Below are 17,772 nucleotides of genomic sequence, written 5' to 3'. Positions count from 1 at the left end.
TGGTTTGGGTCAGTGTCTGGTCAATGGATGCAAAGGATTGTCACCCAAATACTAAACATGAGTGCTTAAATTGGACATGATATGAATCTGTCCCATTACATATGGTGCCCTGAATGTGTAAAAGTGTTGCCATTTCAAAATGTGAAACCAATACGTACACAGATACCATCAAACAAAAGCTGAGAATATCTTTAACGTCATAGTAATTGGTTGATTTCAAATCCAAGCTTTTGGAGTATAGAGCCAAAAGAAAAAATCACAAGCCTCTAATCTTGTGTTGTCCTCTTTCTGCTTCACTGTCCCATTACTTACGCAGGGTACCGTACGTGATATCACATGTATTCGACAGCACAAGCCTCATCCCGCATCTAAGCTCCAATGCACATGACGAAATGTCTGTATGACTCTCCCCTCACACATACTTTTTTAATTATGCCACTGCTTGGAACAGAAGCCGAGAGAGAAAGAGTTTGTCTCTCTAGGTATTTCGAGCCCATCCCTTATGCTACGTTGAGATGTTGCTGGCAGTATGGCTGCTCGGTGGAGATAGGGCCTGAAGGCTTGTCAAGTAGAGAACCCCACTCTGCAGGGAAAGTGAAGCATCGGTGGTACTCAGCAGAGACCTGGGCCTCAGATCTGAGAAAGAACGAGCTTGGCAGCTGCTGGTGAGGATGAGAAAGGCTATCTATTTGGCATATTTTAACTCTGAGCAGGCACTGTACAGGCTCAAAGATCTTCATACCAAATGGATTACCTGACAACTACATCACTAATGCAGGTTGCATTAGTCTGAGACAATACAGTGCCTGCTCTGATGCTGGCAAGTTACATGATGAATTGTGTAGTTTACAAGATGTGTTTGCTGCTCAAAGAATACTAGTTCTCTCTGCACTGTTGGAGCAGTGATGGAAACCAGGTGATGTTCACTGCAATGGAGGTCATAACTGCAGAATGCAGTGGACTGTGATATACAACCTTCTCTGACCCAGCAAACACAGCACGTACAGTAACCGCAACCTTGAAGTCAGCTGTGGTGAGGTTGTGGCGAAGCTGGTGCTAGCATAACCGAATGACTACCTTCTGTTAACATAGCGTTGTGGTGGCATAAAAGTTGGTGCTATCCTGGTGCCAACACAGCAGCATGACAACTTGTAATGCCAAATCACACACCTGAATCAAGCTGATCCTTTGGGCTCACTGAGCACGAGTTGTGAGAAGGTAGCCTCCCAACTTGACTCACAGTGCATTTACTGATGGGGTGCAGGTGTCAGATCTTGCATAGAAGAGGGTGTTGGCAAAACACAAACCAACAGAACGGTCAGGTCCGAAAAAGCAACCATTTTCAAATAAATCTTAAATTATTCGACTAAGTCTGTTCTTTCCATCTGTAAGGGCTACAAGCAAACATTTACCAACCCCAACATTACATATTCCTGTTATGTTACGCTGTGCTATTGATCCCACAAACACTATTCTGCCTTTGGAAGTCAGAAACAATGTAGGCTATACATTGTCAACTTTGCCCATTATTATTGCATGTCAGTGTGGGTGATTGATGCATAGTACTACTACGGCTCAATGACAGACAAAGGTTTTGTGAGTTCATGAATTCAGCTCCATTTATTTGGCTATGGTATAAGTTAGATAAGTTAGATATCTATAAGATCTATAAGTTAGATAAGTTCTCTTAATAGTAAAACGTAGCCCTTGTTGTCACCTGGTAGGCAAAAATATGAATAATCATGGCCACTTCATACTGGGTACGTCCCCTGACAAGGTTGCCTATGAGTCGTCCCCAGGTCGGCTAAAGGCTGCATACTTACGTTGTCGCAAAGTATTTCATTGGTATGTACAGTTGGCAGAAGTTTAGAGCCGAGCCACCAGTGTGGCGATGTTGCGACGGCACTGGTGAGTAATTTTTTCAGGTCATTCACCTTGTCAAAACAACCTCCAGGAGGCATCGTTGAGTTTTTTGGATATGTTTAGTGTGTTATAGCGTGTTTACAAACATTGCCGCCTGATTAATTATGTGAAGAGTAGCTTATGAGTTGTTGTTTCAATTTCAATATAATGTTTCTCAGTTGATTCTGTGCATTTCAGCAGTACTGCTATTGTATATTGACACAGCTTCTGACAAAGCAAAGAGCGCAGTTCGTGTCATCATTCGTGGCAACGCAATGCAAGATGGAGTAAGGTGAACACCTCGCATTTTGGCAATTTGTCCCGATTCTGACAATGACAGAAGCTGTCTGTCTCTCACCCCCCTTATGTACCCAGCGAAAATGTTGCCAATCACCTGTTACACAAGCATTTCTAGTGACTTTTGACGAGATAATAACATAGTGGTCAGTGTGAGTGAAAAGCATAGAATCCAACAGCAGTCACACAAAGCCTTGATGACGCACACAGACTTCCACATACTGTACTGCTACACATACCATCACAAGTACACGAAATCTATATAAAAAAGGAAAAAAAAGAAAGAGACACCCACTGCGGCCTCCCTACGTGCCTGAATTTGTCCTGATTGCGACAATGACAGAAGTCATGTCCTACCCCCGCCCCCCAAGCGTGGTCACAAAGCAAAGAGCATTTAACACTAACACACTAACATTAACACTTACTCACTCTCACTCTGCTAAATGCATTTGAATAGAATTATTGGGGGACATGATGTAGCAAGTATATTTTGCGAGAAGGAATAATCCAACATGCAAAGTGAAGGCTGGGTGAATGTAATACAGTATGAATGACAGTCATCCAATATGCTGTAATAGAAATAACGCAACAAAAATAAACATCCTCCCTAATCTTGGAACAGCACCTCCCAAATAGGTAATGGCATTATGATAATGATTGTGCACCAAACAAGATTACATTGCATTATTTTATTTGCTCCATGTTAAAACGAAAATCGAGATTTAGCCTCCAGGTGTAAGTTGTATTAAACAGACCCCTGTCAACAGAGATCCGAGTGAAACAAATCTCACTTTTGGGGCGTCTCTATTCAGACTTCAGTCAAAGTTAGGCAGATGTAATGTTGATGGGGGAGGTTAATTTTTGTGTGGGAAAACGGGAGGGGGGTGTATTAGTATGCAAGACGTTATTGAATGTGTCACTGTCACCTCCTGTGCACTTGCATAATAAACTTTCATTTGTTGGCTAGGTTGTAGCAACCTCATGATGGGTATAGGGTGGGTACATTTGAGTATCATGCCCAGGGTGGGTATGTAAATAGCTGTTGTTACATCAACCTGGGTGAATGGAATAGGAATGACAGTCATCCCATATGCTGTAATAGAAATAACACCATGCTTGTTGCCTGCGCACCTCCTTTCCCCTCTACATATTTTGGAGGAAATACATGGCCTCTCAATAGTGTCTTATTCATCACCAAAAATATCAGACTCTGCCTCTCTTGCCAGGAGTTGAAGGTCTAATCTTAAAATATACTGATGGGGCACGATAATCTTTGTTTGATCGTTTCCGATTAACAAACAAAGGCGTGACAATTTATCCAGTACGCTCTCCTCCTTCAAAGATCCCTCAAAAAGCGCTATACAAAATAAATGCATCATTATTATTATTATTATTATTATTACATTGTGTGAATGAGTGAATGCTGCCCTTGCTGAAAATGTGGACGTCCGCACTCTATTATAACTGTAGGCTACTTTTCTACCAGCCTCAATCCCACTGAAACCCATACTGTACTTACTGCTGTCATGCATGAAAATGATTGCTCAAGTACAAGCAAATGCCTCCAAATTCATTGGATGGCGCTTCATCATACAGTAAGACAATGACCCAAAACATACTGCCATAGCAACTATGGCGTTTTTCAGGGCCAAAAAGTGGAAAGTTCTTGACTGGCCAAGTCAATCTTCAGATTTAAATCCAATTTAACATGCATTTCATGTCTTAATGATAAGATTTTAGGTAAATAATACCTCAAAACAAACAACAACTGAAGATGGCTGCAGTACCAGAAGATACCCAATGCCTGGTGGGGTCAATGGGTCGCAGACCTCATTTAAAATCCAGACTTTGGGAGTGTAGAGTCAAAAGAAGAAAAAAAATGCTTCACTGTCCCATTACTTACACAGGGTACTGTAACTGTCATAGACATGTCATGCTGGGTTTAAGAGCTGTTGAACAGTGAAATTCGAAAGCATATAGAAAAAAAAAAACATACATTTTTCTCTATCCTCCCGACTCAGAATATATAATTTTCATAGACATGTCACATGGGTCATGGGTTTAAGAGCTATTGAAGAGAGGAACCCGAATATCCAATGTAAAACTTGAATATCCAATATAAACTTACCAAGATGGTAAACGTATCTATGTGAGGGCAGCAGTGCATGTCGACGGGCATATAACTACCATAGGGTCTTGAGTTGTTCCTGGTCAGGTCATGTCAGATAAAAACGGTTTGCTTTTGTTATGTCCCATGATTCCATAGTACTGTAACAGTATATTATTTATTTTTCAGTTTTTATTCCAGGGGGCGCCATTGACCTATACTTTGTCATGTAAAGTTACAGTAGTACAACATATGCCATATTTCATCAGACATGCTCAGTAGTCCCTCTTCTCCGCTGAATGCAATTTACACAAAACAGCACACTATTTGCTTCTCCCAAGTCCCCAACTCAGTAAGAAAAAACATGAAACTCTCTCACCAATATAATGTCTATAATGCATTTCTATGCGCGACACTATAGGCCGTCAGCCTGCAGCCTGCTGATTCTGACTAATTTAGTTTGACAGATCAGGGTTAGCCGCCAGGGGAGCCCGTCTCCTGGTCTCACAAGAACCGCTCATATCGCAGGCAACGTGCAGCTCCACACAGAGCTTGGCACCTCCCCGATAATATTGCACTCCATCTCGGACTGAGCGCCCCGGACCTAGGGTACTATAGTCACTGTCCAGGGCGCTCCACGGAACCTCTACCTCGCCAAGACGCAGCCGACTTTTGGCTCACACATTTTGGAGTTGGAAATGCCAGTATATTGTGGTTGGACAACCTGTTTACAAGCTTTCCCATACTCAAAGACACTAAGAGACTAAATTCAAGGATACTTATTGTGGTGAGGAAAGAACCGTTGTTTCACTTTTACAGGCAACTCGGTGCAATTCTACGACCCACCTGAAGTACACTTTATTTACCCAGGGTTTGACAGCCATGCGGAATAACATTGTTCTTAGGAAAACGTGTTACAAGCCCGTGAGAGTTATGAGTTGATTTCGACTTGGTTCTTCAGTCTAGGGTTATTCTAAGGCAATTCAATATTGTCGCGTGCATTAGGATAAACAATGCTGGTACTACTCTTGAGATTACTGTTTTTCTCGCTTTGGAGCGAGAATGTGATTACTCACATACCCGGGAATAAAACAAAGACTACTTTCACTCCTATAAATGATGAATCCGCCGTCACAAACAGGAATGTACACAAAGCCCATAATGATATCCGGAGGTGGCACGCAGCTTACGACCGAGTCGTCAACGACATGGACAATGGAAGGGTGCATGCTACAAGTGCGTCTTCTTGGAATGCGGTTAAGACATGGGTGAATAACATGAATACGAGTGCATATAGTATGAAGAGGGTGCTGAACGAAAGAACAACTCACACAGTGCGCAAAAGCGATTCGTCAATTGGAAAAGAATCCGTCAGGTTAACCGAGGATAGAGATTCACCGTGGCGCACGGAGAAAAAGTTGGACACCGATCCTAAGTCCGCTACCATGGAAATGCATGGTGGTAGATACAGTCATGTAAAGCCCTACACGAGACACAAGCGATGGGGACATCACCGGAACGAGCACCAACGCAGCTGCAGACACAAAAGAGGGACATTAGGCCGTCGGAGAAGGAATGCAAAGGAGAGGGACATAAGCCAACCTCTGACCATGTTGGAACCAGTACCTAAACCTATGGCCCAGAATCAGTCAACAGACATCCCATTCGATATGACTAGTGATTATGAGCAATTTACCTTACCAGATCTCCAAGGCAGGACACCCCAGATTCCTTTCAATCCTCAAACAAGGAGAAAAGATGTCAAAAACCCCTTTTACCCTGTGACAGCTGAGTCATATGGAGCATATGCCATTTTGATCATTTCAGTCATAATTTTCACTGTTGGAATAATTGGGAATATAGCAATCATGTGCATTGTGTGCCACAACTACTATATGAGAAGTATCTCCAATTCTCTTCTTGCCAATCTTGCCCTATGGGATTTTGTTATCATCTTCTTCTGCCTGCCTCTGGTGATATTCCATGAACTGACCAAGAATTGGCTGCTTGGGGAATTCTCCTGTAAAATCATCCCCTATATTGAGGTAATGTGCAGACTAACAATCATGTCCTTCTCATTACAGGAGAGTTGGGAGTTGAACATGCATAGGGCCTACTACTGTGTGATGCCAGGGCTGCATGGGTGTTTAAAGGCCACCAGCCAGTTTTGTGTCCTGGCCTTTCTTGAAAAAAATACCCAAAGAGTGGAAGCACCAAGTGGTGGCGTTAATCATTCATGGAGCTATTTGGGAGAGTAACACCGGATGTAACTAGGAGCAATTCTCAATAAAATGTGTCGAAAGGTTGTTTGACTCAGTCGCAAAAAAGCCGGTGAAGGGCATTCGGAGCTGTATAGCTGTATGAAATGTCATACTGTACATCACTGCATCTGGGAAATAATTTTAGGAGGAGCTAAAAAAAAAAATATATATGTATCACTAAATCGAGTCAGTCCAAGAATAGATTGTGATTTGCGGAGAGTTGTGACGCCTCTCCTTTCCCTGACAAATTTGAAGGTTGGGCTTTGGATGGTACATCAAACCACAGGAGGATCATTAATACACATGCCTATTTCTTATCACTGTTTGACATTGGCATTACATATAGCATACAGTGTAGTTCCTTATCATGTGCCTTGACTGGTGAATTCTCTGGGTCCCAGTAATAGGCTATGATTAGAGCTTCAGGTGATGGTCGCGTGGTCAAGAAAAAACTCTGGCTCTAGTGCTCAAGTGCAGAGCGCTTGGCCGTGGTCTATTTCTAGTATACACTTCCCCTTATGGATGGCACTAGTGAATCTCTCTCCAGCCATAGTTGCACTAATCCAATGCATGAGGGGAAGTGAATGAGTGCACACTTCTGGATCACAGGTAGATAGTTTTAGTGTGCAACCAATCACACTGTGACATCAATTGATCACTTCTCTGCCAGGTAAAAAGGAAAAACAGCACTACTTTGGAACTAAAGGGCCTGAGTTGTGCACCCCTTGCTCGAGTGGTATGCTATTTTTTTTATCAGGTGCATGGAGTACGTGGAGATGGATTAAAGAACTCATAGATTGCACAGTACACCATCTCCAGGGGAGGCTGGTGGTGGTAGAAATCAGAGGACAGCCTCATGTGTTTGATACCATTCCATGCATTACAATGAGGCCGTCCTCCGATTTCTACCTCCACCAACTACCTCCCTCCCTATCTATACTAACTTATTTCTAGCTGGAACTCATTGCTCCCTAAGCTGACTATGATAATTAGTAGACAACAGTATTGTTGTATAAATTGCTTTTTGCTTGGCAGATACATACAGCAAAGCTCAGCACCCACATCCTGTTTTGGTTCTGTGCCGAAGATTGTGTCTTCATTGTTTAGGGATTTACAGTACTGTATACACAGGGCCTAGATTTCTTACTCTCACCTCAACCTGTTGTTCTTATACTGTAGGTCTTGTGTCACTGACTGATGCCAAAGCTAGGGTTACAGTCCTTCTTTCACTCAACATTGAGGAAGTGGGATGAAACCTGCTTAGGTTTCAATAATTACTGAACTAGAGCCACACCCACTGTTGCATCAGTTTCCAATGGCTGTTAGAGCTGTGCGGCAGCTTCTCTGTCAACAATTTATTGTAAACGATACAATGGTAAAAGTAGGTGATGATGTTTCATAAACTAGTGGAAGACTAGGCCTTTAACATCTGACAAAATGGTGGGAAGTAATGATTAAAGGAATGGTTCATTACGTTTATGCTTTGTTATTTGATATACAGTATCTTTGCTATTGTTGATAGATCCCAAATATGGACCTATCAAGCTTCCTCCTCTGAAAAGACACTCCAAAGCTACTGGTGTAAAAAAAAGTGAACCAACCCTTTGAGCTGTGTGTGTTCCAGTATAAGGGAATCAAATCTTGAAGATATAGTTAATTATATAGACACAGCATACAGATAAATACTAAGTTTAGTTAGTGATAACCTACCTGCCACTAACTTGATACTAATTGTCATGTATGGGATTTGGATGTTGAACATCAGTTTGGGACATACTATAGTAGACAATGGTTTGAATGTTTGAACTAGCTCTATTGTCAGCACAAACAGTGCCTTCGACCACTTTAGTCAACACAGACATATTGGGAGGATTTCATAAGGATGCATACTGTGCTGTGTAAAGTGCAGAACATTTTGATTGCTGCTACAGGGGCGGCTTAATTGGACACTCACAAAGCTTCATTGATAGAACTGTGATGCTTTTCATCTGCTGTTTCAGTGGGACACAGCCAAGCCAGACACAGGTGCAGTTGGGGTCAACACCTAGACCCACCCCCCCCTCTATGAGAACATCAAGTCCACTTTACATGTACTTTGCCTCCCATTATGCTCTTAATTCACCAGAACACAGGGGTTAATACCCTGCAAGGAAGCTTTAGCTAAAACATACAGGGCCGGTTTCACAGACAAGATTTAAGCCTAGTCCTGGACTAATTCACACTTTCAATGGCAAATTGCCACTGAGGATGCTTTTTCGTCTAGGACTAGGCTTAAGCCTTGTCTGTTAAACCGGCCCATATTATTCTCTCCCAGTCTGTCTATTTTCTCTCCCCATCTCTCCATTCCCCCCCTCCCTTTTGTTAATCTAGTAGTTTGTTTGACAGTTTGGAAATTGAGAATTGTAAGATAAATAAGTTAGGGTTGCTGGTTTAACAGGATTTCACAATGTTCTCAATGCCTACTGGAGAAATGTGTAAATGATTTTCTCCAATGCCACACCAAACATGTCATTACACGTCTTTAGCCTGAACTCACAACAGTTAGCCCAGACCTGGGTTTGAACCCTTTGACATAGGTGTGATCAGTCTAAAGTGGTCCCTCAAGTGATCAATCAGACTGGTGTGATTAGAACACGTCTATTTACGATTGACACAACAATCAGCGTTTGGACTGAACACAGTTTTTTCATAGAAACATTTTGCACAAATGATAAGTCTTTACAACTATGTCCTCAATGTGAGCAGTTGAATTTTTTTGAAGTAGACGTTCACAGAAGTAGCAACAGCATAACACAGTTCTCATCCAAATCCTTATTTCTAGCTCTAGGGAAAGAGTGAGCTTCACATTTAGCAACTCTTGGCTGACAGAAACCATAATATAAATGAGCTAATAACGATTACATTTTACAATGTATCAGACATACACTGTTTTTTCACAGTATTTCACAGTATCACAATATTTTTACACAAATTATAAGTCTTTACAACTGTATATCCTCAATGTGAGCAGGTTTTTTTATGTAGACGTTCAGACATTCACAGAAGTAGCAACAGCATAACACAGTTCTGAGCTCACCTGTGATCGAAATAATTGACTAAAACACTTTCCAAAAGTTGAAAGTAATCCGATGTTGGCTATTGTTTGTGTGCACTGCTTTGATTTTGTTTTTTTCCGCATCTAACCAGAGATGAAACGAGAGATGACAAGATGGGTCACTCCTTTCATGTCTTCTAGAAAGTTTTGCTATGGGTTTCCTGAAATACGAGTGAACCATCTACTCAACTTTCGCTAAAACATCATTGGTCTGACAGACATTTACGTGACACCCAGAATGCATTGAATGATGATGGATGAAAACAATCATGGCTGTCCATGTAAACAGTTATTAGCATCATTAGCTTATTATGATCCAGCAGCTCACTACATTTCTGAAACAGAATAGCATATACAGTATGAGACCCTTCAGTCAGGTTTTAGGCCCCAGCACTGAGACAGCTTTAGTCAAAAGTATTACTATCCGGGTCTGGCTACAGTCATTGTCTGTGAGCGGGGGGTTCCCTGCGCCAGTGGACGGGTCGAGGCTGGGTCGGCCTGTGTGACTAGTGGTTCTTACGGGTGGGTGGTAAGCCAGAACAGGCCTACGTTGCCGGTTGGCGCTGCGTCTGAACCGCTCAGTGGCTCTCTCCAAAGCGGCCCGAGCGGACCTCCAGACCCGGCGGCACCGGCGGAAATGGACCCTGGTGGATGGGACTGCTATCTCCTGCTCCTGGCTGGGAAACATAGGGGGTTGGTAACCAAGAGAACATTCAAAGGGGGTTGTGCGCGTATTCCACCCAGGGTAGGTGTTTGCTCCAGGTGGCAGGGTGGCTGGAGGAGATGCATCGGAGGGCCGATTCCAGGCACTGGTTCCCTCGCTCTGCCTGGCCGTTGGTCTGAGGGTGCTAACCAGAGCAGAGGCTGACCGTCGCCCCAATACCCTTACAGAAAGCCTGCCACACCCGGGAAGTGAACTGGGGCCCACAGTCAGAAACGATGTCCAGGGGAATGCCGTGGAGATGGATGACGTGAAGCACCAGGAGGTCGGCGGTCTCAGTAGAGGAGGGGAGTTTAGGAAGGGCGATGAAGTGGACGGCTTTGGAGAACCAATCCACAATGTTAAGCACCACCATGTTACCCTGTGACAAAGTCTAAGGCGATGTGGGACCAGGGACGGCTAGGGATGGGAAGGGGCTGCAGGAGTCCGGCTGGGGACTGGTGGGAGGACTTACTCTGAGCGCAGGTGGTGCAGTCAGCGATGAATTCCCTGGTGTCCGCCTCCATGGCGGGCCACCTTGAAACACAGACGGATGAAGGACAGGGTCCAGCCGACCCCAGGATGGCAGGCGAATCTGTTGGCATGTCCCCACTCAAACACTCGGGAGCATGCTGACGGAGGCACGAAGAGGCGACCAGGGGGTCCCCGTCTTGGTCCGGGATGCGTGTTCTGGGCCGTTCTTACCTCTGAGTTGATGGGCCAGGTGACGATGCCTACCACCCGGGTTGGAGGAAGGATGATCTCAGGCCCCGACGGGGTCTCCTCTTCCGGTGCCAGCCGAGAGAGAGCGTCTGCTTTGGTGTTGCAGGACCCCGGACGGTAGGTGATAGTGAAGTTGAAGCGAGTGAAAAAGAGAGCCCAGCACGCCTGGCGGGAGTTGAGTCTCTTGGCCGACTGGATGTATGTGAGGTTCTTGTGATCGGACCAGACCACGAACAGCTGCTGGGCACCCTCGAGTGTCTCTACTCCACAAGCGCCTCGTACACCGCCAGCAGCTTCCGGTTCCCAACGTCATAATTCTGCTCCGCGGGGCCCAGACGCTGGAGAAGAAAGCACAAGGGTGGAGCTTCTGGTCCTCCGCCAACTGCTGGGAGAGGACAGCCCCGAGACCCGTATCAGACGCATCCACCTCCACAAAGAACTGATGGGAGGGATCCGGGTGGATGGGCACCGGGGCTGTCGTGAACAGGCCCTGCAGGGTCGAGAAGGCGACCTCCATCTCCGAGGTCCAGGTGAACGGACAGAGCGTGGTGAGGGCGATAAGTGGAGCGGCCACCTGATTGAACCCCTTAATGAACTGTCGATAGAACCCCGCAAAGCCCAGGAAACAACGTAGCTGTTGACGGTTCGTGGGTTGGGGCCATTCCTCAACCACCTCGATCTTCCTCCCGTCCTCCCGAATGTGCCCCTTCTCGACGATGTGTCCGAGGTACTCCATGGAGGCGGCATGGAAAAGCCACTTCTCAGCCTTGACGAAAAGCCTGTTCTCCAGGAGTCGTTGGAGATCAAGGCGGACGTGCTGGTGGTGCTCCTCCTGGAAAAGACCATGTATGTCATCCAAGTAAACCACCACGAACACATTAATCATGTCCCGGAGCACATCATTAACAAGCGCCTGAAAGATGGCCGGGGCATTTGTGAGTCCAAAAGGCATGACCCGGTACTCGAAGTGACGCAGAGTGTTAAAAGCCATCTTCCACTTGTTGTCCTCCTTGATGCGGACATGGTGGTACGCCCTCCGTAGGTTCAATTTAGAGAAGATGGTTGCGTGGCTGAGGGGCTCGAAGGTGGAACTAATGAGGTAAAGAGGATTTTTTTTTTTTACTGTGATGTCGTTCAATAGCCGGTAGTTGATACAGGGACGGAGGTCTCCTCCCTTCTTCTTCGCAAAGAAGAATCCTACTGCCACCGGGGAGGACGAGGGCAGGATGATGCCTGAGGTGAGAGACTCAGATGTAATCCCGCATGGTCTGCTTCTCTGGGAGAGAGAGGTTGTATAACTGCCCGGAGGGGAGGGCGGCACCTGGGATGAGGTTGATGGAGCAGTCGTACAGGTGATGAGGGGGAAGAGAGAGAGTGCGCTCCTTACTGAACACCTCCGCCAGATTGTGATAGACGGAGGGCACACCGGAGAGGTCAGGGAGCGGAGTGGCCTGTTTAGGTGTTCTGGGTGGAGAGGGAGCGGAGACAGTTGGCGTGACACGCCACGCTCCACCCCAGAATCTTCCCCGAGGTCCAGCAAATGTGGGGGTTGTGTCTCTCGAGCCAGGGTCTGCCTAAAATGAGTGGGGCCGTGGAAGCGTGGATAACCAGGAGTCTAAGGGGTGGTTGCCGGAAAGGGTGAGAGAGAGGGACACTGTGCTGTGAGTGATGGTCCCAAGGGGGCGGCCGTCTGAAAAGCATTGTCAAGTTGATTGGTGACCCTGGCCAAAAGTGCGCCGTGATGTTGGACGACAGTAAGTAGAGGTTGGTCTCCAAGTCCAGCTCCTGTCTTCGTCTGGCCAGGGTTCCCTGGTCCACCTGGTTCCGTCATAGCCAGAATGTTCTGTTACGCAGTGAACGACTGGTGGAACCAAAGACGGCATAAGAGGCGTACGAACGTTTAGCCCAGTAGGTGTATTTAATAAAAGGAATAGTAATGAATAATAATAACCAAGGTAGGGTAATCCGTAATCCGAAAGAGAATGTTCGAGGGCCAGTCCAGGGTCGATAGGAGGGAGGTCCAGGATACGGGGAGGGAGAGGAGCCGTGGAGACGAGGGGCTAGGTCCGTGGAAGAGTCGGGGCTGAATCCAGGAGTCAAGACGTGGAAGTCCCAGTGTGTTCTGGCACTGGAGTGGAGTTCTGGCAGGACTCATATTGGGAGATGGTCTGCAGGTGTGCTGATTGAGGATCTCATCCAGGTGCGCTGTCGGCTGGAACCAGGAAGCGTGCGCTCCGGTGATGTGCTCTGGTGATCTCCTTTTCTCTCCTCTTTCTTTCTCTACTCCCCCTCTCTTCTACCCGGAAGCCAGAGACATCAGACAGATGATAGCCCCTGTAGACCTGACAGTGCTTCTAGCTGCTCTGGCCCGTGGTCTCCCAGGCAGGGAAAGATTCTGAGTGTTTACACCTTCCTCTGCTAAGCCTTTACTAACGGAGGTAACACTGATTAAGCCTGGCAGCAAGACAGCAGAGTAGCAGAGTACTACAAGCTTAAAAGAACTTTGAACCTAGCACTCATCTTTGCTTGGATCATTGAAATATGTTTGTGTGTGTGTGTGTGTGTGTGTGTGTGTGTGTGTGTGTGAGAGAGAGAGAGAAAATCAGGATAATTGTTTAGATGGTTATGTTGTGTTATTAGACATTGGCATGGATAGATACTGCATGCCAGAGGTATTCAAACCATACAGTAGCAGAGGTATCATCTCCACTCCTCAAGGACCACAGTTTATGCCATGTTATTTAATAAGCTACTGATTTGATTCTGTGAAAAAGCATGTGAGTTGTATCTCATGCCAAGATTTTAATTTGATCAGTTAAATGCTGAGGTATGCAGATACTGTTTTGCAGATACTGCAGATACTGTTTTATAGCCCTTGAGGACTGGAATTGTGTTCCACATGCATACAACACAATATACTGCACCTCCTTTTTTAAAGGTAGTCTTAGTAAGATTATATCCTAAGCAAAGGGGTGACATCCTGTATACAGACAAACAAAAACAGAATTCATACAGTATCTGCCAAGACTGCCATTGTTGGCTGTTCCCAATGTGGGCATGGTTTGTCTCATTGTATCTGCAAGCAGGAAATTGCATCAGTGTTTATGGTTATTTAGCTATCTTTGAGGCTTTTAAGAATGTACACCTTTGCGGTAAACCTTTTTTCCCCATTCCCTTTTTTTTTCCAATGCTTGTCTCCTCATTCATTAGAATAGTAATCCTCTGTGTTTATTCATAACTCATCGCAACTTTCTAATATTTCTCTCTGGATAATTAGTATTTGTGTAAGATGGTAAATGGAAACATCTGTTGGTCATTTACAATGTAGAGTGGACTTCAGGACTTCAGTAACAAAGACGTCATAGCCTGACGTCTTTATTGGTGACTGTTCTCCCTCTCTCTAAACCTGTTGACATCTAACATGCCGTACTGTAACGTGTTTGCATGATAATTGTTCACAGCTGTGTTAAGACGAGGATGGTTTACAGTAGATGCATTCTTTGGGGTATACTTCAGCCAGACTTTTCAAGGTGCATTATATTCAACTCAGGGACTGGAAACAGTAGAGTCTCTGCATAGACCTTTTGGTTTCTCTTTCAGAACAAATCACTGTGACTATGAGACCTCATAAAAAGTCAGAATTAAGAAAGTAGACAACACAATAATTAATTAAAACTAGAGAAGGGAGTTGTTATAATCGGTCAGCTACAGTAAGCTCCTATGAATGTTGAGACTCCACTTCTGAAAGAACAGCCCTTAAAGTTTAGGGAGGGATTAATCTGAACATAGCACACCCTTTTATTGCTATTAATAGGTATGTATGCATATACAAAACAAAATGCGCAAGCCATTTATACAAAAAAGAACCGGTAAAGTGGGACTTTTCATGTTTGTTTTTGTTTTTATTTTTTTAAATCTTTTTTACTTGTCGGACACAGTCACACATTATTCATGTTAAATTGATTTACATGAGGGTAATAGTCATCCTGAATCAACTTCAAGATTTCGGTTGATGATTAGATATAATGAGCTCAACATGAATGGCATACATTAGGGATGTGAATAATCATCTTGTCCTCTACACAACTAATCGTCTATTTTCTTATCATGCAGGTTTTTATTTATTTATTTATTTTTAAACAACATTGAAAAAACAAATAGAGAATGAACAGATCTCTCTCCCTCACTTCTCCAATGCAGTGTTGTGTGTGTGAATGTGTGATTGAGCGCACCAGCCCCTCCCTCTCGTGCTCTCTCACAGCTGAGAAAAGAAAACGCTTGCATTTCATGTTCTCCCTCATCCACCAGGTCAAAGTAGCGCCACACAAGGCTAAGATGTTTTTTAAACTAAGCCTGTAAGTTTGTCTTTCTTTTCTTTTTTTTGAGTAGGGATTTTTCCTAATCGATTATGAGTACTGGTGTACTAGAGTACACGTTCATACCCCTAGTATGCATCAACAGTGACTGATATTTGCACACGACTTTGTATGACCAACTCCTTCCTCCTCTTGTCCTTCTAGGTTGCGTCCCTTGGAGTCACCACCTTTACCCTGTGCGCGCTGTGCATTGACCGATTCCGAGCTGCCACCAATGTCCAGATGTACTATGAGATGATTGAGAACTGCGCCTCCACCGCTGCCAAGCTGGCCGTCATCTGGATTGGGGCCCTCCTCCTGGCCCTCCCCGAGCTCCTCATCCGCCAGCTGGTCTCCGAAGACGGGGAGCCTCCGGACGTGACCCCCTGCCAGCGCTGCGTAGTCCGGATCTCCACCGAGCTCCCTGACACGCTCTACGTGCTGGGCCTGACCTACGACAGCGCCCGCCTCTGGTGGTACTTCGGTTGCTACTTCTGCCTGCCCACGCTCTTCACCATCGGCAGCTCGCTGATGACCGCCCGCAAGATCTGGCAGGTCGAGAGGGCCTGCGTCCGTGGCAACAAGAAGCAGATTCAACTGGAGAGCCAGATGAACTGCACTGTGGTGGCTTTGGCCATCCTCTACGGCTTCTGCATCATCCCGGAGAACATCTGCAACATCGTCAGCGTCTACATGGCGGCCAGCGTGCCCCAGCGAACCCTGGACATTCTTCACCTGGTCAGCCAGCTGCTGTTGTTCTGTAAGTCGGCGGTGACTCCTGTGCTGCTGTTCTGCCTGTGCCAACCCTTCAGCCGAGCCTTCCTGGACTGTTGCTGCTGCTGCTGCTGCGAAGAGTGTGGCCCGCCCAGGTCCTCGACCACTGCCACGACTAGCGACAATGACAACGAGCACGAGCGCACCACCACAGAGCTGGAGCTGTCACCCTTCAGCACTATCCGCAGGGAGACGTCCTCCTACACGACCGTTGGGACGCACTGCTAAGAAGTCGGAAGGTTGAAAAGTCAAAAGGTTGTGGCCTCCATGGTCACAACCACCCTCTAATGAAGTCACGGTCTGTCGGACTCTAGACCTTAGAGTTGGGGTAAATTTAATTTTAATTCTGGTCCATTTAGGGATTGAATGGATAATGTGGATAAGGCACATTGTATTGCAATCTTATGCCCAATTTAATTCCTTAGTTGGTTTTGAGTTGGAATTAATTTTACTTCAACTCTGGTAACATATAAAAATGTGGGTTTGTTTACACAAGGACAGAGTACTGGTCATATACTACACTGTCTGTCCAATCTCCGTTTACAGAAACCATATGAGAAGGAATACATTTGTTACGTGTAGTTCAATTTGAAAAGTAGAAAATATTCATTAACTCACCAGTATTCTTCTAAAATTTGCACTCAGTCTTACTGTCATATTTGTTTATTGTTTTATTGTAATGTTTTTTTGTTTCTTTTAAATGTTCAGTCTCTTTCTGTTTCAACAGAGTGTCTGTATCAAATGGAAAGTAATATATGAAAAATGGCTGGTCGTAGTGTTGTGTTTGCTATGTAAGTATGTTTATTATTCACTCTGTATTTGATAGCAGAAAACTGTACAATACTCTCCAGTCAGTCTGTACAGTTACTGGAGTTGTGTTTTTTAGCTAAGAATTGTCACTTTAATAATAAAAATAAGAAAACTCAAGTCAACTGAATGTTACTTTGACCCCCAAAATATTGAGAGAGTGATGTCCCATCTGTGAAAATGTTAACACACTATCACTGCACGGTGCCCCATCTGAACTACTGTACTGTAGATACATGTAATCGAAGATGGCTTTTCTCCAGATGGAGAACTGGAGGGTGGATTCCTGATCATGGATCGGGAATGGATGTCACAAACTGCAGAACTTAAACAAAACTGGAGACACTTGTCATTTTTGGAGACAGGCATTATCATTATTATTATTATTATTATTATTATTATGATTGCTAGAAAAATAGTTAAAAAAATAAATGCAGTAAATGGCTCTATTTACCTTATCTGCAAGTTGAGTAAACACTTGGGCGAAATTATAACATATTTACAGTTTGCTCAGATTTTGCTAGCAATCATAACGGTGACGTCTGTCTTTAAAAATGACGAGTTTCTCCACTTATGTTTGCATTCTGCTGTTTGTGACGTACAGACTTTCATAGCATATAAGAAGGAATGGTCAGATGCGTCATAATAACCCATCATAATAAACTACAAATGCAACCACGGGGGCCCTCTGAACAAGAAACAACAATACAATTCCCTCACAAACCACACAAATCTGAATGGAGATTACTTTT

General features: G+C 44.7%; 1 protein-coding gene across 1 annotated transcript; it reads left to right on the top strand.

Moving 5' to 3' along the window:
* Positions 1 to 5,751: 5,751 nt before the first annotated feature.
* LOC310802284 (prosaposin receptor GPR37-like) lies at positions 5,752 to 16,441 on the top strand (the record flags this gene model as incomplete). The annotated part of the gene is made up of 2 exons (XM_083666574.1): positions 5,752 to 6,351; positions 15,605 to 16,441. 2 exons carry the CDS (start codon positions 5,752 to 5,754, stop codon positions 16,439 to 16,441), a joined length of 1,437 nt encoding a protein of 478 aa, XP_083522700.1.
* Positions 16,442 to 17,772: the final 1,331 nt, after the last annotated feature.

Source organism: Argentina silus, assembly GCF_951799395.1.
Source record: "Argentina silus genome assembly, chromosome: 3".
Taxonomy (NCBI): Eukaryota; Metazoa; Chordata; class Actinopteri; order Argentiniformes; family Argentinidae; genus Argentina; species Argentina silus.
This window is presented reverse-complemented; position numbering and strand designations above follow the sequence as displayed.